Below are 22,879 nucleotides of genomic sequence, written 5' to 3'. Positions count from 1 at the left end.
TGCTCAGGTCAGAGCAACGACACATAAAGTGCCTCGTCAAATCCTTTCTCCCAGCACAAATGCAGAAGATTCTTGCATAACAAAATATAGTTACCCAGTGATGCTGCCTGTGCCTGTCTCCCTACCACCTTGCCAAGAGTGTGTTGTAAAACTTGGGGTTTGGGCCAGCCTGATGGGTTAGAAATAGTATCTGTGTAGTTTTAATGGTTATTGTTCTTATTACAAGTGAGTCTGAGCATTTTTTCATGTGATTAAGGACCGTTTTCATTTCTTTTTCTGTGAATTATTTATTCATATCTCTAGTCCATTTTTCTGTGATGCTACTGGTTATTTTCTTCTCTATTTTTTTTTTTAGGAAGATTTGCCCTGAGCCAACATCTGTTGCCAATTTTCCTCTTTTTGCTTGAGGAAGATTCATTCTGCGCTAACATCTGTGCCGGTCTTCCTCTATTTTTATGTGAGTCACCGCCACAGCATGGCTGACAAGTGCTGTAGGTCCGCATGCACCCAGGATCTGAATGAGTGAACCCAGGCTGCTGAAGCGGAGCCTGAGGAACTTAACCACTATGCCACAGAGTGACCCCTCTTCTCTAATTTTAGAAGCTCCTCACATCCTAGGAATGTGAACCTTTTGTCTGTGAACACCTGCAATCCTTCTCTGTACTTGACTCTGGATTAGATTTGGGGAATTCAACAAAATATAAGGCATCATCCATGCCTCCGAAAGGAGCTTTAAAAATTACATGACATCAAGAGATATAAGTAATTTTATGAAACAATAAGAAAAGAGAGATCTCAAAGGAGTACAGAATTAATTGCCAGGTATAATGACCCCAGAAGTTCAGAGAAAGGGAATTATCAGGCTATGGTGCCCAAAAGGCCTTACCTTACAAGGTGTAGCTGGCTCTAAGCTGGGTCTTGAGGAACAAATTGGAAACATATGAGAGAAAGTTGGAAGGTGGGAATCCAACTGCTAGTGAAGAGAGCCTTGAAAACTGGGTTGAGGAATATGGTCTTCTTGGGTAATAGGCAACAAGAGGAGGAGAATGACACGTGCTAAGATATCAAATGAGAGAATGTTGGACATTACCCCAGAGGCCAGAACATTACACCAACAACTCCAAAACTTCCCCTTTATCACAAGATGGAGTGAGCAACACGCTCACCTCCACACACCCCAACACCATCCGAGGGAGAGAAGCAGCAGGGGTGGGGGGAGGGGGGCGGTCTGAGACTGAGAATTACCTAAAAGGACTATTTCAATAATCAGATCAGACAATGATTTCAATTGGATTAGCCAGTTAGTTCATTCCATCCCCAGCACATATGAGTGGAGTGGGCAGGGGACTCAGAAAGAAGGCCTGATCAGTTATAAACAAAATAAAACAGGTACATTTTCTCCACACCTCTCAGTTGTAGTTGAGCTAAAATTTTTGACCCTGCTATATAATAATACCTGTCTCGTGGAGGTGTTGGAAGGATGACATGAGATAATGCATATAAGATGCTTAGTACAGTGCCCAGTACTAAACAATTCTTGGCTATCGTTATTATTAGGTGATCATAAATAGCTGCTGAGGGAATGAGTGAATAACTGAATCAAAGGATGAATGGCTGACCAATTGGCACCAGTCCTTTGCAGTAAAGATAAATACTGTGAAGGTGAGACAATCCCTTCTCCTGCTGAAGCCATGAGCATCCCCTGCATGGACCCACATTTTCCCAGCAGGAACCAGTGCTGGTCTGGCACACAGATTCCTTGGCTGTGTTTCTTTGACAATTATAACTGAGGAATTCAGCTTATTTTGGGTGAAATCCCTGGAAGTCCAAGTTCAGATCTCAGTCTGGGCAATGCAGCCACATTTTCCAATGAGTAACTCCCTCCAATATAACTCCTGGCAAACGACCCTATCAGTCGCTGAGAGAATGTGCCGTCATGCGTGGTAAATAGTAAGACCACTGTGTGAGGCTTGACTCATCTGTCAGAGAAAGGATATTTTGAAACCTTGATCTCATTTGAAAACATGTGTTTGCGCATACCTTTTGTCAGATGCAAATTTTCCGTTCCCAATTTAGCTCTTCCCAATTTTCCCCGAAATGAAAGATGTGGCTATGAAGAGAGATAGAGAAACTCTTAACAGGTTTTGACTCCAGGTATGTTCCAGGGAAGCTCATCTGTCTCTAGGCCAACTTCCTGTTGACTCAGGAGCCAGGACTGGGGAGACAGAGGAGCAAAGTACCAGAATGATAACAGCCATCATTTGCTGAGGTGCCCGTGTGCCAGGCACCATGCTTACCACTGCATGTACAGTGGCTCCTGAACCCACATGGTGGCCCTGACACGTGAGAAGGAAATGGAGACCCAGAGAGCTTAAGTGACTTATCCAAGGTCAAGTCAGTACTGAGCCGGGATTTGAACACATGCTGTGTTTCCAAGCGTCTCTGTTTAACCATTGTGCTAGACATTATCTGGATATTCCTTGGGTATAACATGAGCCAAGAGCCTCCGGCCCTCCAGCTGGGGACCTGCAAAAGGTTTTAGGCATTTTCTCAGGTTGTCAGGCATTGTGGGGAGGAGACGGTAACTGGAGGTCTCCATGATTTGTAGGGGGAAGAATGTGCATCCCTCTATTCAAATATCCCTTAGGCTTCTAGATCTGACTCCCCATCATCGTGACACCCTGTGCCCTCCTCTGTACACTTCTGTCTGAGCTGAGCACAAGCCCCACTTCCATGAGTTCTTTCCATCCCTCCCCAATCCCCCACCTAAACACAGCAACATCTTCTGGATTCTACATCGCTTCCTGAGATGCTCTGTATTATTTTTCTCCACACACGGTAGGAGCTCTGCACACAGTAGGTGCACCAGAAAATTGTTGCAGCTGGGAATGATGACACACAGAGCACCCTGGATGAAGGGTGGGCAGGTGACTTAGAGCTGAGTCCTAGGTCCGCACTGATTCGCTGTGTGCTCTTGGGCAGGTCTCTGACTCGGTACCTCATCTGTGAAATGATGACTGGTGGCTTCCGCAGCCTCTTCCTTCTGTAGAGCTCTAGATTCTGTGATCCCCACATGCCCATCTGAAGGGCAGGCGCAGGGTCTAGAGCGCCTTTGAGAAAGCTGGGTTCCAGGACAGGGCCTCTGGGTCTCCCACCTGCCAGCCAACTTTCATATACCTGGTATGGACAATAGTATTATTATCAGTGGGGTCACACCCATCTGTGTTTTCAATGGAAGAAAATCGGGAAATCTCCTTTTATGAGCACATCTAAGGGCAGAGCAGGAACCAACATTTCCTAACATGCCAAAAACACTGCACAACTAACTATGAAACTTGAGTTTAAATTTGGGGGGAATGAGTGCCTTTGCTTGAGCTCCCCAGTGGTGTTTCTCACACCAGAGAGCTTCAGTGAGGCTCCCTGACACACTGCACCCAAAGGTCCCTTCCACGCCTTCCCAACCACCTGTGCCACATTCCTTCCAAGAAGAAAATTAGCTAGCTTGACTAGAACATTCATGCTCATATACAAATGGGATCCTCAAGAGAATTACTCCCTCGCTCTCAGGTGACATGTTCATCTTATGGTGACACTCCATCACTATGGTCCAAGGCAGAAGATTCATTTGAACAGTGCGAAGTTTGGGGAAGATAGGCAGGCAGTGCCACGGCAAGCCCATGGGGAAGGATTTCTGGGCAAATGAGGCCTTGCAATGGCCCCTGAGACCAATCATAGAAGAGACCACATGCTCTGCCAAGACAACAGATCCATCCTCATGTAGAAATACCGTCGAGAGAGCCCAGTCAGCATCCCAGCACGCCTATGGGATGAAATTTGCCCTGGCAGGTCTAATGTTTGCTGCACTATTGGGTGAAGTAGAGTGTGGGGCTAGAGGATATCAAGGACTAAGACCAGTCTAATAAACAATCCAACTGGTGTTCCAGCCTTTGCCACAGATGCCTCAAAGATACCCTAAGATTTTCAGCAGGTGCACAAATCTGAGAACCACATCTTGATTCTGTTCCCTGGTCAGCCCACAGTTTAAATTCCTAGTGGAAGAGAAGTAAAGAAAGAAATGAGAAAAGCTGACATGAACCAGACCAACTTTTAGGAAGCATGTCGTTGATTAATTACAGGATTATTAACAGGAATCTAAATCAGCATCTAATCAGTTGAACTCGACTCCACGCCACAAATGTTTTTCAAGAGCCTACAATGTGTGCAACATCATGCTAGGTGCCATGGGGATACAAAGTTAAGCCAGGCATGGTTTTCCCTTTACGAGGCTCATAGTCTAGAAGAAAACATGTCTTATTTACAATCACCTGAGCACCAGAAAGATGATGATCAGTGTTATAAAGAAGGAGTCGGACAGGAATAGAAGCTGGGTCCATGAGCCTCCTCCACGAAATCACCTATGACATTGTTGTGTGTGTGCACATGTGTCTACGGGGAGGGGAGAGAGGGTCCATAACTTCCAGGAGATTCTCAAAGGGGTCAGTAATTTTTCCTGCCAAAACTGCGTTAGAATTTAAACCCACCATTTCAGAGATTAAAAGAAGAAAATAATCACATTAGGTCGGGCTGGAGGGGGATGGGGAGTAGAGGTGATGCCTTGTGGAGGAAGAGGTCCACAAGACAAGGTTGCAAGAACAGGCAGAATCTCGGTAAGTGAAGATCTGGGAAAGGCCCTGGCAAAGGAAGTATTGTGACCAAATCTGAGCGATGGGAAAGCATTGGGGCACTTTCAAGGAACTGGGATTAATCCAGTTAGCTGGGTCGCCAGGACAGGGACGAGATGAGACTGCAAAAGTAGTAGAGGTGGATTTGGGATCACAAGCTGAACTGATATTTTCTATCGATTAAATATTTGTTAGGGCCCGTTCTGTGCCCTGCCTTCAGGGCAAGATGATCTCTGCCCTGAAGAGGCTTACATTTTAATTTAGAGGGGAAAGCATGCACAGGCAGGAAACAAAGCAATTTTAAGCACAACAGGAATTCAAAGAAATTTTGGCCAGAGTGTTCAGAGAAGCTTTAGGGAGGAGGTGAACTTGGAGCTCAGCCTTGACGGACCAAGAGGACTTGCCAGGTGAATTTGTGGAGAAAGGGCCTTCCAACAGGAAACAGGACAAGTGAAGGGAAGAAGATGGAAAGAAAGAAACAAGGTGGATGGAGAAGATTGAAGAGAGGTGATTCCTGGAAGAAAGAGCTGCGTTGAAGGGGCAGGGGACATGAATTTGAGAAGGTGGGTTGAGACCAGATTATGCAGGATTGTGAGGAATTTCTCATTTTCTCTAGGATCTCATTTCCTTTTCTCTAGAATCCAGCTCTTCCAGTAGAAATCATATCAACAAGAATAATTTTTAAATTTTCTGTTAGAGAGAATTTAAAATATATGCAAAAGTAGAGAGAATAGTAATGCAATGGACTGAATGTTTATGTTTCCCCCATCAAATTCACATATTCAAATCCTAACCCCAGTGTGCTGGAATTAGGAGGTGGGCCTTTGGGAGGTGATTAGGTCATGAGGGTGGAGGCCTCATGAATGGGATTAGTGCCCTTATATAAAAGAGACCCCAGAGAGCTCACTTCACCCTTCTGCCACGTAAGGACACAGCTGGAAGAGGGCAGTCTGTAAACCAGGAAGCAGGCTCTCACCAGGTACTGGATCTGCTGGCACCTTGATCTTGGACTTCCTAACCTCCAGAACTATGAGAAATGAATTTCTGTTGTTTATAAACCATCCATTCTGTGAAATTCTGTGCAGAAGCCACGCTGGAGTAAGACACATAATAATGAACTCTCTCTGTTCCCATCACCCAACTTCAACAACTGGCCGAACGCCTTACATCTATATCCTCTCCACCTCACCCCTCCTGTACCATTTTGAAGCAAATCCCAGCCACCATATTCTTTCATCTATAAACATTTCAGTGCACATCTCTAAAAGAAGAGGACTTTTTATTTTTATATAACCACAATACCATCAGCATACATAAAAAAATTAATTCATAATCATCCAGTATTCAGTCAATTATTCAAATTTCTACTTGTTTCATAAATTACATATTATATAATATATGTATATAATATGCATTGTATCACATTATATACAAGCATATATTAATTACAGGGTTTTTTTCTGCTTTTTCTCCCCAAATGTCCCCAGTACATAGTTGTATATTTTAGTTGTGGGTCCTTCTAGCTGTGGCATGTGGGACACCATCTCAGCGTGGCCTGACGAGCAGTGCCATGTCCGCAACCAGGATCTGAACCAGTGAAACCCTGGGCTGCCGAAGCGGAGCGTGTGAACTTAACCACTCGGCCACGGGGCCAGCCCCTACAGTTTGTTTCATTGCTTGAGTGAGGACCCAGAAAAGGTTTACACATTGCAATTGGTTGATGTCTTTTAAATCTGTTTTGATCTATAGCATAGCTTCATCTCTTTGTTGTTTTTTTTTCCTTGCAATTTATTTGTTGAAGAACCAGGTTGTTTGTCCTCTGGTGCTTGCCACAGTCTGGATTTTGCTGATTGCATTCCGCTGGGACGGTTTAACTTGTTCCCCTGTCCTCCGTATTTTCCGTAAATTGGCAGTTTGGTCCAGAGGCCTGATCAGATTCCAGTTTGAGCACTTAAGAATAGCTGTATTCTATTGAGAAGATGTTCTAGGAGTCAAATGCTGGGCCAAGCCTTTGCAAACATTGTCTTATTTAATCCTGAAAACAATCCCATTCCCCTGTGCTGTCATTATCACCATTTTACAGACGAAAAAACTGAGGCCTTGAGAGGTGGTCTCACTCAGCCAAGGTCACATAGTTGTAAGTGGTAGATCCAATTTAATTGGTTACTGAGTCCAGACGTTTATCCACTGTGCCATACTACCTACTGCGGAAGGCCCTGTGTGCAGTCAAGGTGCGTTGATGAATATTGGCATTATCCCTTACCCTTTCACATTTAGATATACAGAGAAACTGCTCCTAATTGTCTAGAGGTGTCTGTTTGTCTATCAGAGTGGACCTTTCTATGTAAGGGCTATTCGTGTGGTTTATGTGTATATATAACTTCCAGCTAGCATTGTTTTTCTCTCTTATATTTTTTCTTTACTTTTTATAAGAATTTTGATAGCCTTAGTTGATTTCTTCTTCTGCAGGTGATGTATTCTTCACGTATCATGTAAAACTCCAAGCCAGAATCAATACTCTTATTAATATACATCTATAGAAAATAATGGAAGAACTCCGTAAACTTCCTGTGATAGGTTGTGTATAAGTCCTTTCAAAGGATAATGATACCGATGATTAATATAAAAGTAATAATAAAGTGACATCACTGACTGCTAATTTGTGCTAAGACCTCTACAAGTCTTACCTCATTGTATTTAATCCTCATAGCAACTCTGTGAAGTAGGTATTGTTGTCCCTGTTTTGGACACAAGTAAATTAAGGCTCAGAGTGGTTAAGGACTTGCCCAGTATCATGCGGGATCATGCGGGTTTTTTTGTTTGTTTGTTTGTTTTTAAAGATCGGCACCTGAGCTAACAACTGTTGCCAATCTTCTTCCCCCTACCCCTTTTTTTCTCCCCAAAGGCCCCCAGTACCTAGTTATATATTCTAGTTGTGAGTGCCTCCGGTTGTGCTATGCGGGATGCCACCTTGGCATGACCTGATGAGCGTTGCCATGTCTGTGCCCAGGACCTGAACCAGGACCCGGGCCGCCAAAGTGGAACTCGCAAACTTAACCACTCGGCCGTGGGCGGGCCCCAACGCAGGATGTTTTAAACAAGAAAAGCCTTTGATAAAAAATGTCTTTCAGGAATAGCTTGATTCGGATTTTCAAGACAATCTCCAATGAGATACCCACACCCTTTTTTTGCCTGAAGAATCATATCCATTGTCAGCAAATCCAGGGCAATTTCTTGATTTTCTGTACTCCTGGTGAGTAGGAGTGATGTAAAGAAAAGTATATCATCCCTGGCTCCTTAAAGACCAGGTAGCAACAATGCTGTGTCATATGACAACAGGTGATTCAAACTCAGGCCCTCTGCGCCAACACACAGCCCTCCACGTTCCCACCAGGCCCGATCTACCAGGGACCAGCAGACTCTCTGAGACCAACAACTCTGTTTTCATCGCTAACCATTGACCAGACTTCAGACTTCTCCAACTGTTTCCCTCCAGTGACCTGTTCCTCTTTCCATCAACCACCAAGATGATGACAATCTGAATCCTCTACTAAACTTTCCCATTGTTGGTTATTTGCCAACATTACTACCAGCAATTGTTACCACTTTGCTAACGTTTTCCTGTTTTTGTTGTTGTTATCCTTTTCTCTTTTATTACCTCTTCCTCTCACTTCTCTTTTCATTTGTTCCTTAAAAACTTACCGGTGGAAATTACACCGGAAACTTGAGAATCCCCAGATGTATATAGGGTTTGGTGTCAACTTTCAGGAACCTCCAGGATCCCGTCCTACCTTCTTTTCTGCAGCATGTAGTCCATCCTTTAACCAAACAGTATGACTTTCCACTGTTTCCTGGTATCACTTTTCCTTCCTTGGGCCCTGCTTTGGTCCCTTGCATCCCTGCACTTGCTGTTCACCCCCCTCAATTGTTGCCATCCTGCTCACCTTTCAGGCTCAGCTAAAATGATCCCTGGAAAGCTGGAAGGGATCTCCTCATCCATCCATGCATCCATCCATCCTACCATCTTTCTATCCAGGAAACACTTGCTATATTGAGCATCTGCTATGTATCAAGTGCTAAGCTAGTTCCTGGGGATATAAGCTGAACACACTGGCCTTGCCTGCAAGGAGTTTACGGTCTAGCACTGTGCTGTCCTATATGGTAGCCACCTGCCACATGTAGCTGTTGAGCTCTTAAAATTTGACTAGTCTGAAATGAGAAGTGCTGTAGGTCTAAAGCACACATCAGATTTTGCACTCTTAGCATGAGAAGGAAAATGTGAAACATCCTATTAATGAATTTTTAATTGATTGCATGTTGAAATGTAATATTCTTTTTCTTTTTTAAAGATTGGCACCTGAGCTAACATCTGTTGCCAATCTTCCTTTTTTCTTCTTCTTCTCCCCAGAGCCCCCCAGTACATAGTTGTATATTCTAGTTGTGAGTTGTAATATTCTTTCTATATTGGGTTAATATGTTATTAAAATTAATTTCAATTATTTCTCTTTACTTTTAAATGTAGCTCCTAGAAAGTTTAAACTTTACATATGTGGCTTGCATTAGTGGCTCATATTCTACTTCTATTGGACAGCACTGGTTTTCAACAAGGATACAGGGATGGAGACAAACGTGTGTAAGGAGTTTTTATAGGTGCTTTTGTCAAAGTGTGTACAGGACATAGTGAAGGATTGTTTTTAATTCAGGGGGCTTTGAGAAGAAGGAAGAAGAGAATCCATTTATAATATGTTAAGTATTATGCTAGGCACTATAGATATCCTTATGCACTATGTCAGGCGCTTTAATATCTTCACGCATTGGCTTCGCACCTTAAACACTCACTCAATCCTTGCAACAGCAATCACTGCAATCTGACCATGTCTTTCCAGCCAGCTGCTCCTTTCTTAAACCAAGTCACCCTCATCTCTCAGCTCGACTATTTGCTGCAGCGCCTCTTAACTGATCTCCTCTGACCCCACTTCAATCCATTCTCTACATTATGACCAGAGCGATGCTTCTAAAACATAAACCTGGTCATGTTACTCTTCAGATTAAAACTCTCCCATTGTTCCCCATTGTCCTTTGGGTAAAATCTAAACTCTCCCTCTTGGTTTACATGTGTGATCTGGCCCCTGCTCCCTCCTCGGTCCCAGATTTCACCACTCCTCCATGCTTGTTCTCTTTGCTCTGGCTACTCTGAACTTCTTTCTGAGCTTGGAAAGGCCTGCATACTCTCTCTCTACATGCTGCTTTCTCTGAAAGAATTTCCCTTTTCTGTTCGTCTGGTTAATGTCTTTTTTTTTTTTTTCCAGATCATATTTTTAACATAGCTATCTCTAAGAAGACTTTCAGGAACTTCCCCCATCCCTCCCCTGCCTTAACCATTCTTATGAGTCCTGGGATCTTGCTGGACGTCTCATAATGTAGTACTTATCATACTACATTGCATTCTCTCAACCTTTTGGGACCAGAGGCCTCTATGAGAATCTGCTAAAAGCTGTAGATCTTATCCCCAGGAAAAAAAAGAGCACACGGTAAATTTTGCATATACTTTCAGAGGTTTTATAGAATCCCTAAAGCCCTTTAGGTTTCCATGGACTCCAGATTAAGAACCCCTGCTCTATTATAATTATCTGCCTATTTGTTCATATTTCCGACTAGACTGTGTGCTCCTCGAGGGTAGGGACCACACTTATGTGGATACAGGCATTTCCTCAGCACCTGGCACAATCCCTAAACACAAAAGACATTCAATAAGCTTTTGCGACAGGCATGCCTTGTTCTAAGACACTAGGATGCAAGGATTCGCATGCCTTCATTTTTCTAAGTCAAATTAAATCTGACTTAGCCTTCTCCTACATGGTTGTGGAGAAGTCTTAAATTAGTAATTTTCAGGAACTTCTTCTCATGGTATTTTTCCGGAACTCCAGAGCTTAAGGGGCCCAGGAATATTCTGGAAAGTTCCTTCTGTCTCAACTCATTGGCGTCTCTGTTTTTACCATTACTCCTTCTGTTTCAAGATGCCACACTTGAGCACTGATCCTTCACATTGGTCAAGTATTATCGGCCCAGGTGGTCTGTGAGATGGTCATCACAATAGTCTGTGCCCTGAGGTCCTACCACTTCCAGGAATCATGTTGAAAGGGGGCCCCTGTCTATACTTCTCACCGACACTCCAAACCTCCTACTCCTTCACCACTATCAGGGAAACAGCTCTTCGACTAAAAAAATACCACCCTTCTTCTTGTCTCTCTGGAATGATCTGAGATGAAATCCCTCAAGAGGCATGACAGGGACTGAAAACGGAAATAAATGCCTAAAAAGACGAGGCAAAGAATGTCAATTAATAAAGCAGGTGGGCTATAAGAGACAACAGGGAGTAGTGGTGACTGAGGCACAATGGAGAAAACATGCTTTGTCTAAAAATGAGCAGCAGCTAAGGCATCAACAAATTGTTGCTGAATTTCCAGATCTTCCAATTTTTCAAGGAAAGCTGGAAATCTGAATTTGCAAGTGATAGTTCTTTTTTTATCTGTTTTTAATAAATTACTTTCAGGTACATTTTGCAAATCATGTAATTCACAGTATAAAATTCAATGATTTCTTCAGTAAATTTACCAAGTTGTGCAACCTTTACTGTGAATCAATTTCAGAACATTTTCATCATCCCAATAAGATCCCTCATATATATTTACTGTTAATTCCTGTGCTGTGCCTCCTCTCCCCACCCCAGCCAACTACTATTCTACTTTCTGTCTCTATAGTTTTGCCTTTTATGGATATTTCATACAGATGGGATCATACAATATGCAGTCTCCATGTCAGACTTCTTTCACTGAATGTAATGTTTTCAAGGTTCATTCATGCCGTTGCACATTTCTGTAGTTAGTTCCTTTTTATTGCTGAATAGTATTCCATCATATGGATGTACCACATTTTCCCTATCCATTCACCAGTTGATGGACATTCCATTCTTTTTGCTATTATGAATAATGCTGCTATGAACATTCGTGTGCAAGACTTTATGTCCATATATGTTTTACTTTTTGTTTTTTGGTAGATACCTAAGGGTAGAATTGTGGGTCACAGGGTAAACTTATGTTTAACTTTTTAAGAAACTAGCAAATTACTTTCCAGAGCGGCAGCACCATTTTACATTCCTGCCAGAAATGACGGGAGAGTTCCTGTTTCTCTACATCCTTGCCAACATTTGTCATTGTCTGTCTTTTTGATTATAGTCATTGTAATGGGTGTGAAGTGGTATCTCATTATGGTTTTGATTTGCATTTCCCCAATGGCTAATGATGTCAGATAACTCTTGATTTTTAAATGTTGGAGTTCATTCAAATTTTAAAAAAAAAGCTCCATATCAGCTCTCTACAGATGGAACAAAACAATTTAGAACAAAACAGGTTCATGGGCCGGAACTGCCCTAAGGGAACCAGTTTGGACTTCTGACCCAGCCTCTGCAAAACAATGGTCTGTGGACTTCTTTTTCTTTTGGGGGTAAAAGCAGCCTAGACTGCCAGCAAAAATTACTGTGAGGGAATGGGGAAGGATTTCTCACTCTTTTGTACAGAGCTTGTAGATTAGAAAAAAAGACAATTTTTAATCTATGTGTTGATGACGATGCTTTTTTTTTCTCCAGTAAATCATCCTGTTACATATATGTTGAAGGAGTCCTTTAGGTATATATTTGTATCTCCTTTCTGGAAATGAAGTTAAGGAATTTGTCAAAGGTTGAAGACTTAGTGAGCGGTAGAGACGGATTCAAAGTCAGGTCTGTCTGGTTCTAAATCCTGTGTTTTCCTCATCAAAATGGCAACAGATTCCGGGCTGGAGCTACATGGAGTGAGAATGGAGTCAGAAGCGCCTGATTGGATGGATGATGGAGGTGGAAGGGGACGTGACGTGGGAACAAAGGAGAGGAAGGATTCAAAGAGGTTTCAAGACTGGTTCCATTTAACAGACAAAGGGAAGTTGGGAAGATAGAGAGTTTGGGTGGTGGGATGAAGGAGGAGAGGGAAGAAAACAGGTTTGGGATGTAGTGCCTTTGCAGTGTCCCTCCCATCCAGGCAGAGATGTCTAGCAGGCAGTTGAAAACATACAGCCTGAGTGCTGGAGAAGTGCCAGGGCTAGAGATACATCTGGGGATATTCTCTTTTATTATTGATCTCATCAAGACTAACATGTTTGTGATGTTTAATTCCGGTGAACTTCCTGCCCTCCTCTTCTGATGGTCCACTGAGTTTCTCTTAAAATTATGAGAAACCACAGACTTGGTGGCTAACATGGCTGTTTGTATGTTGATGCTCTAAGCATGGAACCCTGCCTTCAGAAACGACTTCAGTGGATGACAAAGCTGAGACTCAGGGCTTAGAGATGGAATCTTTTGTCTTCTCTAAAAAAATTTTTTTTAATTCAGAAGAGGAATATTACTCACATGTTGTACAGTAGACTTGTATTCCATGTGCAGACTGCTTCATGGAGCCAAGTCATAAGACACCTGGACAAGGGGCAGCTTACCCCAGCAGGCAGGTGGGGGTGGGGGACCAGATGCACTAGGACAAAGGACAATACAGGACCTGATTCTGACTTCCCCAGGAAGGACTCTGCACTCAGCTGCCTTGGAACCTTCTCTGAATTCCACCAACCCTTCCTTATCATTTCCTGCCTTGTTTTGTTTTTCGCTCTGTTCACTTTTTACCAGACTGGAAGTTTCCTAGGCTTAGCCACTTACATTATATCACACGTATTAAAATTTACCCATATCCAACATGAAATAACTACATCTTGCTATAAGATTTTTAGTTTTTTAAAGAACATTCATTTTATTCTTGTGATTTAAACTTCATTATAATTATTTGAGTCGTGTTGCAGTTGACTAGATTCTGCAGACATCTCATTAAACATTTATTAACTTCGATTTTTCTAGTTTCCTTATTTTGGAGCCATTTTTTTTAGGTTTCAAACATTTTCTAAGACCTATGAAAAGCTTATAGGCCCTAGGGGATATGACAGCCCTGCAGAACCTCCTCATAGCCCCTCTCCTGTAAGGAGCTCCATTTGATGAATGAATGAATGAATGGAATAAACGAAGGAATGAGGTGAAGGAAGTCCTTTTCCCAAGTGTTCTCTCCAAGGCCGGTTCGCTTCTCATTCTGGAATCTCAGCCCAGTCAGGAAGCTGGGTAAGGAGGCCCCTTCCCTCGCAAACACCAAAACTGCGGCAGCGGAGGAAGCTGTCCGGCGCCCCGCGCTCAGCGGGCGTCGGCAGGGTCAGCCCAGAGCCCGGGTTCGCGACAGTGGCCGGAGCGCGGACTGCGGACTGCAGCCGGGGCCCCCGCAGAGCCCGTGCGCATGGGCAGAGCTGCACCCCGAGCCCTGCCTCCCCTCCCCCACTGCAGGTGAGCCGCGGAGCCCGGGCTCCCACCCCCCGCAGCCCCGGGGGTGACGTAAGGCCTCTGGACTGCGCTCCGGCTCCGCCCCTGCAGGCAGGGCCGGGGGCCCGGGCTCCGCGGTGGAGGCCGGTCCCGTTGTGGGACACGCCGGCTGCAGCAAGCAGAGGGGCCGACCAGGCGCGCGAGCGAGCTGCCACGGCAGTTCGACGCCAGGGCGAGGCGCGTCTAGGCGGAGCTCGGGGATCCCGCCGCAGCACACCTGCCCCACTGTCCGCGCAGCCCCAGGCCCCCGCAGGGTCCGCAGCCGCTGCCCTGCGGGATCGCCGGACGCCCAGCCTGCCTCAGCTGTCCATCTCCGCCTGAGCCAGCCAATCGCCCGCGACTGCCCCGGCCGCACCTCCCGGAATCTATGACGGGCGTGAGGAGCAGCCTATGAGGTTGGGGCCCCGGCGGCCGGGGCTGGGAGCGGGAGCCAATGAGCATGATTTCAGGTGGGTGGAGGGAGCGGACCTCGGGAAGGTAGCTTCGTTCGGGTTGCTAACGTCTTCTCTTGGAGATGGGCGCGCAAACGGACCAGTGGGTCTGGGGGCGGCGGTGACGGGCGTGGAGCTGGCCCAATGAGGGTGGGAGTGGGTGGGGCAGCCCCGAGCAGCAGTGCTAAAGGAGCCCGGCGGAGGCAGCGGTGGGTTTGGGACTGAGGCGCCGGATCTGTGGTCGCGGCTGGGGACGTGCGCCGGCGCCACCATCTTCGGCTGAAGGTGAGAGGTGCGGCTGCCCGGGTCCGAGAGCGGCGGCCGGGGGCGGGGGGACGGTTTGTGGGGGCGAGAAGGATCCGGGCTGGGGGCCCGGGCGGCTCTGGAGAGCAGGAGCAGAGCCGACGCGGGAGCTGGGGGAAGACACAGGGATCTCTGCGCGGAGGGTTTGTGCCGCGGGAGCCGTGGATTCTTGTAGGAAGGATCCGGGGAGTGGGTAACCGGACCCCCAGTGGGTGGAGAGACCCCTGGAGGGGCGGGGAATGAGGTCCTTGAGAGAGAGACCCCTGCAGGGATCAGGGCCTGGGTGTGCGGGAGGACGACCCCCGGCTGGCTGGGGTTGGAGATCTGGGGGTGGGGATGTGGGGACTTGGTACTTGGTGTGTGGGATCCTCGGGGGCGCGGGGTTGGAGGGGCCTAGTGCCCTGGTAGGGGTCGCGGAGTGTCCCGCGAGTCTCTGTCTGCCTCCTAGGAGGGGTGAGAATCCTGGGCCGGGCTGGAAAGCGCGACCCCGGTTGGGAGTGGGGGGCGCTGGACGAGAAGGGCCCCGGGGTGGGTAGCTGGGTGGGTCAGGCCGGGTCCGGTACACGGGGCACGGTAAGGGCTTCGCCGAAGGCTCGGAAGGCGGCGGCGCGCCCCGGGCTTGGAGGGTGGAGGGACCGGCGGCAGGGCTCTGCGCCGCCCGGGAAGCGCGCGGCGGGTGAGGGTCTGAGGAGCCGGCCGCCGGCGTGGGGAGGGTCGGGCTCCGTGGTGCTGGGACAGACAGGAGGGCGGGCGGGGGCAGCCTCCGAACGCGCTCTGTGGACCGCGGGGGCCGGGGTGGGCCGCCTGGCGAGGCCCGGGCGGTTTGGGGGGGCGAGGCGGGAAATGTGGCGGGGGCGCGCTGCAGCAGGGCGGCCGGGGGGAGGGTCAGCCCTCGCCTCGGGATCCCTTTATTGTGTAAGTGATCTGGGAAGGGCTCGCCGCAGAGTCTCTTCCTTGCCTTCTGCAATTGGGGGTTACAGCCCGATCCCGTAAGATCAGACTGGAATGGGGTTGGAGGGAAGTTGAAGCCGCGGAGTCTGGCATTTGCGGGGGCTTTGTGGGCCTGTGGTGGGCGGATGCGGCCCGGGGACCCGGGAGGCCCCCAGCCTGGCCTGCCTGGAAACTCGGGCCTTAGGAAGGAGCTTGGTGGCTCGGCGGTTCTGAACTCAGCTGGTGAGGTTTGGGTAACGTGGCCTCTGCCTATGACCGTTATCTCTGTTTCTTAGGGCCTCTGCAGCTCCCTTCAAGATCACTGCGGTTGATGGAAGGGGGTGGGGTGTGGTGGGGTAGGGTAGGGGAAAGCGGGCGGGGTGGATCCAGACTGCAAATGAAACAAAGACGGCTGTTTTCGCTGAATAATATAATACTAAATATAATACTTTGGCTTTGCGGAGATTTTGTTTTTTAACGTTGAAACTAAGGAATCTTGGAGTCAGGCTTCATTATTCATGATAGTATCTCACTCTGGAAAACTTTAATCTATTTATTGTTTTATTGCTTTCGTCAATCCGCCCTTATTAATTATTCCTTTAGTCCCTTGCTTTTGATGTTTAAGTATGCCCTGTCTGTCTTGTATTCTGGAAAAGTGGCCATTTTATGCATCTTCTGACTTCTGCATCTTAAATTCAGTTCTCCCCCGTCCTTATCTGGAGAAAGCATATGGTGTAATTGTGCGATATAGCGCGAGCTTTTGCAGCAAAGGGATGTGACCCGGGAGCCTGGCTTTTTATTTGGGCTCCTTAGGGAAATCATTTCAATGAAGACAGATGGGATGGAAGGTGAGATGGAGGAAATTTTGAAGGACATGTTGTATGGTGAAAGACTATATGCTACTCCGGTTTATGTACTTTCTCATCATAAATGAAGTATTAAAATTCTTGGCGTTGGGCTTTCTCATCATAGATGAAGAATTAAAATTCCTGGTGTTGGGTCCACATTTCAGAAATATTGAACACAATGTAAAGATATAACTGAGAGATGGTGCAGGCCATAAATAGCCATAGTGTCCTTTTGCGTTTGGTTTGTATTTGTGCTCACATGGTTAAGCCAAATTTTGATAAATTAATAGACTTGTACGTCTCTGTGATGTAAGTGACCTCAACGAAAGCGTTACACAAATTGGGACACTACTGTTAGGGTTTATCTGTCTTAGAGGGATGGTCTATATCCATCATTTTTGTTTGACTTTTTATATGCAAGATATTCATAAAAGTGAATTGTTTTCCTGTATCCATACCTATAATAGGTCTGGGAGGCAGTTGAGAAATTTGCTTGGTGGTGTTTCATTGGAAGTAAAAAATGGCCTGGCTGCACAGATCCCAGGGCTGTGTGTGCCTAAAATGAATGAAGGGGATGGGGCTTTGACTCTGTAGGGGGCTAATTCATACACAGATAAATGATTTAGCTATAATTAGGTAATTTCAAATGACACCAAGAACCTTCTGATTATCTTTATGTCTCCTGTAAAGAGATTTCTATTTATTCCTTTTTCTCTAAATATAGGTATTTTTTCTATAAAATATAAAGCTTTTGCCAGATTGTGTGAATGTGTTCATTGGGTGAGGCTATACTCTTGAAGTCATAATCGATAGGGTTTTTATTTAGCAGAGAGGCAGTATATAGTACACAAGATGCCCTGCAAAATTCCCTCCCTCTCCTCTTCCATCGTTGTAGAATGCACTCTGGAGCTGAACTCTGGATTGCTTTCGTCAATCCGCCCTTATTAATTATTCCTTTAGTCCCTTGCTTTTGATGTTTAAGTATGCCCAGAAAATCCCAGCTCTGCGATTTGGTAGCTGGGTGACCTTGGGCCAGTTAGTGGCTTTCTCTACCTCAGGTTCCTCATCTGTAAAATGGAGATATTAACAGTACCTACTTTGTGGAGCTATTGTGAGGTTTAAGAGTCGATAGATGTATACTCCTTAGAATAATGTCTGGCCATAATTAGTGAATTCCAACAGTATTTGCTATTTCAAAAATTGAGGTATTATCCTTTCTGCAAGGCAAAGCATTTGGGGGTGGTTCACTGTTAAATACCAGTATTATCAAGATTGGGTACCACATGTACCACGGAGTGAAAGAAGTACAGCATATTTGGTGATCACAAGTGGAGAGTTAAAATGAACAAAACATCTTCCCTGGCCTCATGAACACTATCAATTAAGCAAGAATTTGAGTACCTACTACCTGCTAAGTCCTCTGGTACAGTGCAAGGGAGGCCAGAAGAATGCTGGAAGAGCAGCACAAAATGTTAGGAGAAGGCTGAGGATTAAATTGCCAGATTGACCTGAAAAGAACTTCTCAAAGGGTGGCATTTGGGTCAGGATTTGAAGGAACGGCAGATTTTTGGCTGTGGATGGGAAGTTGAAGTTCACCCTGAAGGTGGGGACCACTCAGGTAATATTTGACCACTAGGTGTGGATCCCCTCCTGTGGACCAGGGACAGGGCTAAGTGTTTACCATGTAGCAAGGAACAGGAAACCATCCTCACAGTGTTTAGTTAGTTGTAGAAAACTCTGGGAAAGTAAAAATTAATTTGTAATCCCACTACCCAGCGAAGACCCAATGAATATTTGTTCCTTTTTTTAAAAAAAAGCATATATGTAGTTTTCCCCCCCAAAATCTGGAGCATTTTGTAATTACGCTTTTGTGATCTATGGGTGTTTTTCTTAAATTATAAGAATTTCCCTACCTAGAAAAAGTACTGATAAATTTGAAATGTACGGATTTGATAAAGTAATTTTTAAATACATAATTTACTTTTAAGAAAAGAACTGCTCTAGAAATGACCCAAGTTATTCTAATTTCTAGTCACCTGCTAAATTTAAGCGTATAATTACATGCCCAATGTAAAATTAAAGAAACGTGTGTATGCCTACTGGCAGCAAGACAGCTTCCTAAGTATTGTATGGGATTTATAGTTCATACCTAATAAGAATAATGAGAGTACCTTGTTATCATGTTTTGTTATAGTTGGATGTTTTATTAGACTCTTTTATTAGACTCTATCCTTCCTAAAGGCAGAGTAGGTGTCCTATTGTCTGTCTCCAAATTCATCGAGGATGATTCGCACTTCAAAGCCTTGCCTCCTTTCTTAGCAGTGTGTAGTTTATAAGTTGGAAAGACAATAAGTTATTAATCTTACTAGAATGGTCTCTAAAAGTAATGGGCTTTTGAAACCATTCTTCAGAATGTACATGTGCCCGTGAATATTTTCTGTAGGAAGGTAAATGCTAGTTTAGTTATAAAGCATTGTTAGCAATTTTATTTGTAGAAGTCTTAATGTTACATGTTTGGGGTTTTTGGGTTTTTTTTTTGGTTTCATTTTGTTCTGTAATTTTTGTTTTATCCAAGTCCATAATCCTTAAAACTTTAACATATTCTTGAAATTGGGTTATGAATTAGTCCAGAACATTGATTTTCAACCTTTTATTCTAACCCAACATGCAGTGGCTCACCATGGCAGCCAGAGAACTACGGGGCGATGATTCTGAGTGTGGTCCAAGGACCCGCAGCATCAGCAGCAACTGGGAATTTGTCAGAAATGCAAATCATTGGGCTTCACCCCAGACTCAACTAAATCAGAAACTCTGGGGATGGGGCCCAGCAATCTGTAATTTAATAAGCCTTCTAGGTGCTGCGATGAACATGCCAAAGTTTGAGAACCATGCTCTAGAGTATGAGTGTTTGTAATACCTACATTGTAACAAATAATATCTGAAGAATCTTAGCAATTTGATTCTAGTAAATTCTTCTTAGGAGTGAAGGGGCTAGTATCTGTACCCACTATCAGTGATTAATCTTTTGGGACACAGGTAGATCTCTTTAAGAATCTGAAGAAAGTTATGCGTGTTCTCCCCAGAAAAGCACACGCACACATATAGAGAGAGTAAGTGTACACCATTTTTTACGATTTCAGTGATTTCACGGAGCTTGAAATTTGTTTATGCACTCAAGGTTAAGAACCTCGTAACAGCTTTGGACTCCTTTGTGATTAACCTTGCAGCCTTCTGTCCTCTTGCCTACAAGGAACCCCATCATTTTCGGGGGAGGGAGAAGGTTGGAGGATTTGGTAGAGCAAGAGTAGCTACTCAGTTGGCTTCTCACATTGATTTGAATGAAGTCATGGGAACCATGCCTATGACATTTGTAATAACCTGGAATTTGGAGTAATAACAAAAGTGTTTAATGATGGTATTGGATTCCAGAAAGATATTGTCAGGCAGGAATGATGAGTCACGTCAGAAAGGTGAGTGATGAATGTAAAATCTTGTCATTTGATGCAAAAAGCCAATTGCACAAGTATAGGAGGAGAGGTAGCTTCAAGCAACGTGTCTGGAGCTTTGGCTGACAGGTCATTAGGAGCCAAAAGTGTATGAGTACTAAATAAACCAGTTAGGTCTTGAGAGACATTAATTGTGAAAGTCACAGAAATGCTGCTTTCCCCGGTGCAGCCTAAGTTTGTTAACGGTTCCTTTTTCTTGTGCACTGGTCAGACCGTATCTGGATTCTGTTTGCTTCTGGGCCCCACTCTCTAAGGGGGCAGAAGCACATTGGAGTCTGTTGAGAGTTGAGAGATGAGGGTGGTGGAATGAGTCTTGATGAATGATGGAATGCTGAAGAGCAGAGAGAGGGAAGAGAGCAGCTGCAGGGATGGGAGTGGAGACCTGAATAGCTACCGTCACATACTTGAAAGGCTGTCGTGTGAAGCCAAGTTACGCTTGCCCTTTGTGGCCCCAGCTGATCACATTATGACCACGCGGGGCCATAAGAAGCCACAGTGGGACTGAGGTAGGGTATGTGTAAGGAGGAACTTTGAGTCTGTTGTTTGAAGGGAAAATGAGAAGCACGTTTTAGACCTGATGCTTTGCTCTTCTGGTGTTTTTGTAAGTATATCCTGGTGGTCACACTAATACCAGTGCCACCCCCTCCCCAGACCTTTTATTATGAATCTTTGTTTTCTTTTTCTTTATTCTCCTTTCCCTTCTTAACTCCCTGTTTAATTTGTGGTGAGGGTGAAAGAGGAGATGAAGAGAAAAAGAGTCAGACTGGAACTTTGCTTTTTTCTTCTGCTTATTTCTCAGCCCTCGGTAACTGAGGGCATGTCTTGAGTGGTCTTCAGAAAACCAGTCATAATTTGTGGTCACTCCTGAAATTTACCTTGGAAACTCAGTTAGTATGGCTGTGAAGAGGAATACCCAGCTCCTTAACTCAAAGTTTATGCTTTCTGTTTACCAAAGTTTTAAGTTTCTTAGAAAAGTAAAATTTGTGAATCATTTTGTATTTTTAAACATCTAACTTTGTCCTCCCCCTCTTCTCTTAGAGGCGGTTGCTCTTGGATCCTTCTGTTTACAATGGCGCAGAGAACTGGACTGGAAGACCCAGAGAGGTATCTCTTTGTGGACAGGGCTGTCATCTACAACCCTGCCACTCAGGCTGATTGGACGGCTAAAAAGCTAGTGTGGATTCCATCAGAACGCCATGGTTTTGAGGCAGCCAGTATCAAAGAAGAGCGAGGAGATGAAGTTATGGTGGAGTTGGCAGAGAATGGAAAGAAAGCAATGGTCAACAAAGATGATATTCAGAAGATGAACCCACCTAAGTTTTCCAAGGTGGAGGATATGGCCGAATTGACATGCTTGAATGAAGCTTCTGTTTTACATAATCTGAAGGATCGTTACTATTCAGGACTTATCTATGTAAGTATTTCTTCTAAATAATCACATGAAGTGGTGACCGGGGAATTAATGTAAATTATGCATACTGACGTAATCACACGAGAATGTGAAATACCCACACTCTGTTTGACTTTACCATTTCTGTTAAAGATAGAAAGATTGTCCCTTGCTTACCCAAGTCTTGCTTTATTTTAAATCTCAACACATAATTTTAAATAATCCAATCTGAAATTAAATGATGTAGGACAGCACGTGGCAGAAAGACCAGGGAGTTTAATATGGGAATAAAAGTTGCTTAATAGTAGGATACAGACAGCAAATTGGAAATCCAGTGTCTGTCCTGGGGTGTGATGCGGAGGGCTGTAAGCTTTAGAGGTTTCAGTGAAGAGCAAGCACAAGCTCACTGGGTACAGGGAAGTGGGAAAGACGATACTGAGATTTTTAAGAGGAAACAGTTCAGGGTGAGATTGAGGCTGAGGTTGTCCTGTGATTAGCAATTGACACATATGTTGCAATCCCTGATGATGTCATTGACCATATAGAAGAAGTCACTGAAAATACTAAGGGATAAGGTAGAGAGGAAAAATGCAAGCCAGATACTGAAAAAAATCTAGGATGACGAAACAGATTTGAAGGAGTGGTAGACATGGGTGGCATTGCTTTAAAGAAGGTGGTATAAATAGAACGTAGATTTAGAAGAAAGAGAAGTAGAGAGAAAAGACATTGTAATGGTCTGAATTTGGAAGAGTGGTTGAATTTTATGCAGGGGGTATGCTGCTGAAGCTCATGCATCATTCAGAACTTCAGCAAATCAGAACTAGTTTTCCCATAGGAATTAGTTTATCAAATATTTACTGAGCACCTCTGTGTTCTAGGTGCTGGGGAGAGTGTGGTGGACAGGCCAGGGCAGGTGACACATCCTATAAGGAAGTGAAACAGGCTGTGGGATAGAGTTGGGAGGAGAACGGCTTTCCACAGCGGGTCAGTGAAAGGCTCTTTGAGAAGGTAGCTTTTGAGCTGGAATCTGACTGTTAGGAGGGAGCTGGCCATGGGAAAATCTGAAAAATGAATAGTTCATTCATGACCTTTGCCAGAGTAGTCTTAATCAGGCCTGATCGTCTCTCTTATTTTTTTTTTTTTGTCTATGAGTTAGGGTGCAAAGTAAGACAGTCAGAGGCACCAGGGTAGGGAAGGTGCTTGAGAAGAATGGAAGAGGTTTGGAAAAGAGGAGAAGCCAAGGATCAGAAAATGATTGGAGAGCAGCATTGGGAACCTAGCTGAGACTGAATGACAGAATGTGTAAGGTGGCCACGCATTTGTCTGGCTCTGTGATTTTGTTAGAGCGTC

The 22,879-nt window shown here is 44.8% G+C and overlaps 1 protein-coding gene across 18 annotated transcripts in view; it reads left to right on the top strand.

The window, feature by feature from the left end:
- Positions 1-14,137: 14,137 nt before the first annotated feature.
- Positions 14,138-22,879, top strand: part of MYH10 (myosin heavy chain 10) — a 145,675-nt gene continuing 136,933 nt past the window's right edge. For 4 of the 18 annotated variants that reach the window (XM_070228171.1, XM_070228165.1, XM_070228169.1 and 1 more), the window contains exons 1-2: positions 14,573-14,837; positions 21,178-21,553. In XM_070228171.1, the coding sequence (XP_070084272.1) occupies positions 21,209-21,553 (345 nt within the window). In that variant the 5' untranslated portion in view covers positions 14,573-14,837; positions 21,178-21,208. The other 14 variants (XM_023653470.2, XM_023653469.2, XM_070228170.1 and 11 more) reach the window with 12 other exon arrangements.

This window comes from Equus caballus, chromosome 11 (genome assembly GCF_041296265.1).
Source record: "Equus caballus isolate H_3958 breed thoroughbred chromosome 11, TB-T2T, whole genome shotgun sequence".
Lineage (NCBI taxonomy): Eukaryota > Metazoa > Chordata > Mammalia > Perissodactyla > Equidae > Equus > Equus caballus.
This window is presented reverse-complemented; position numbering and strand designations above follow the sequence as displayed.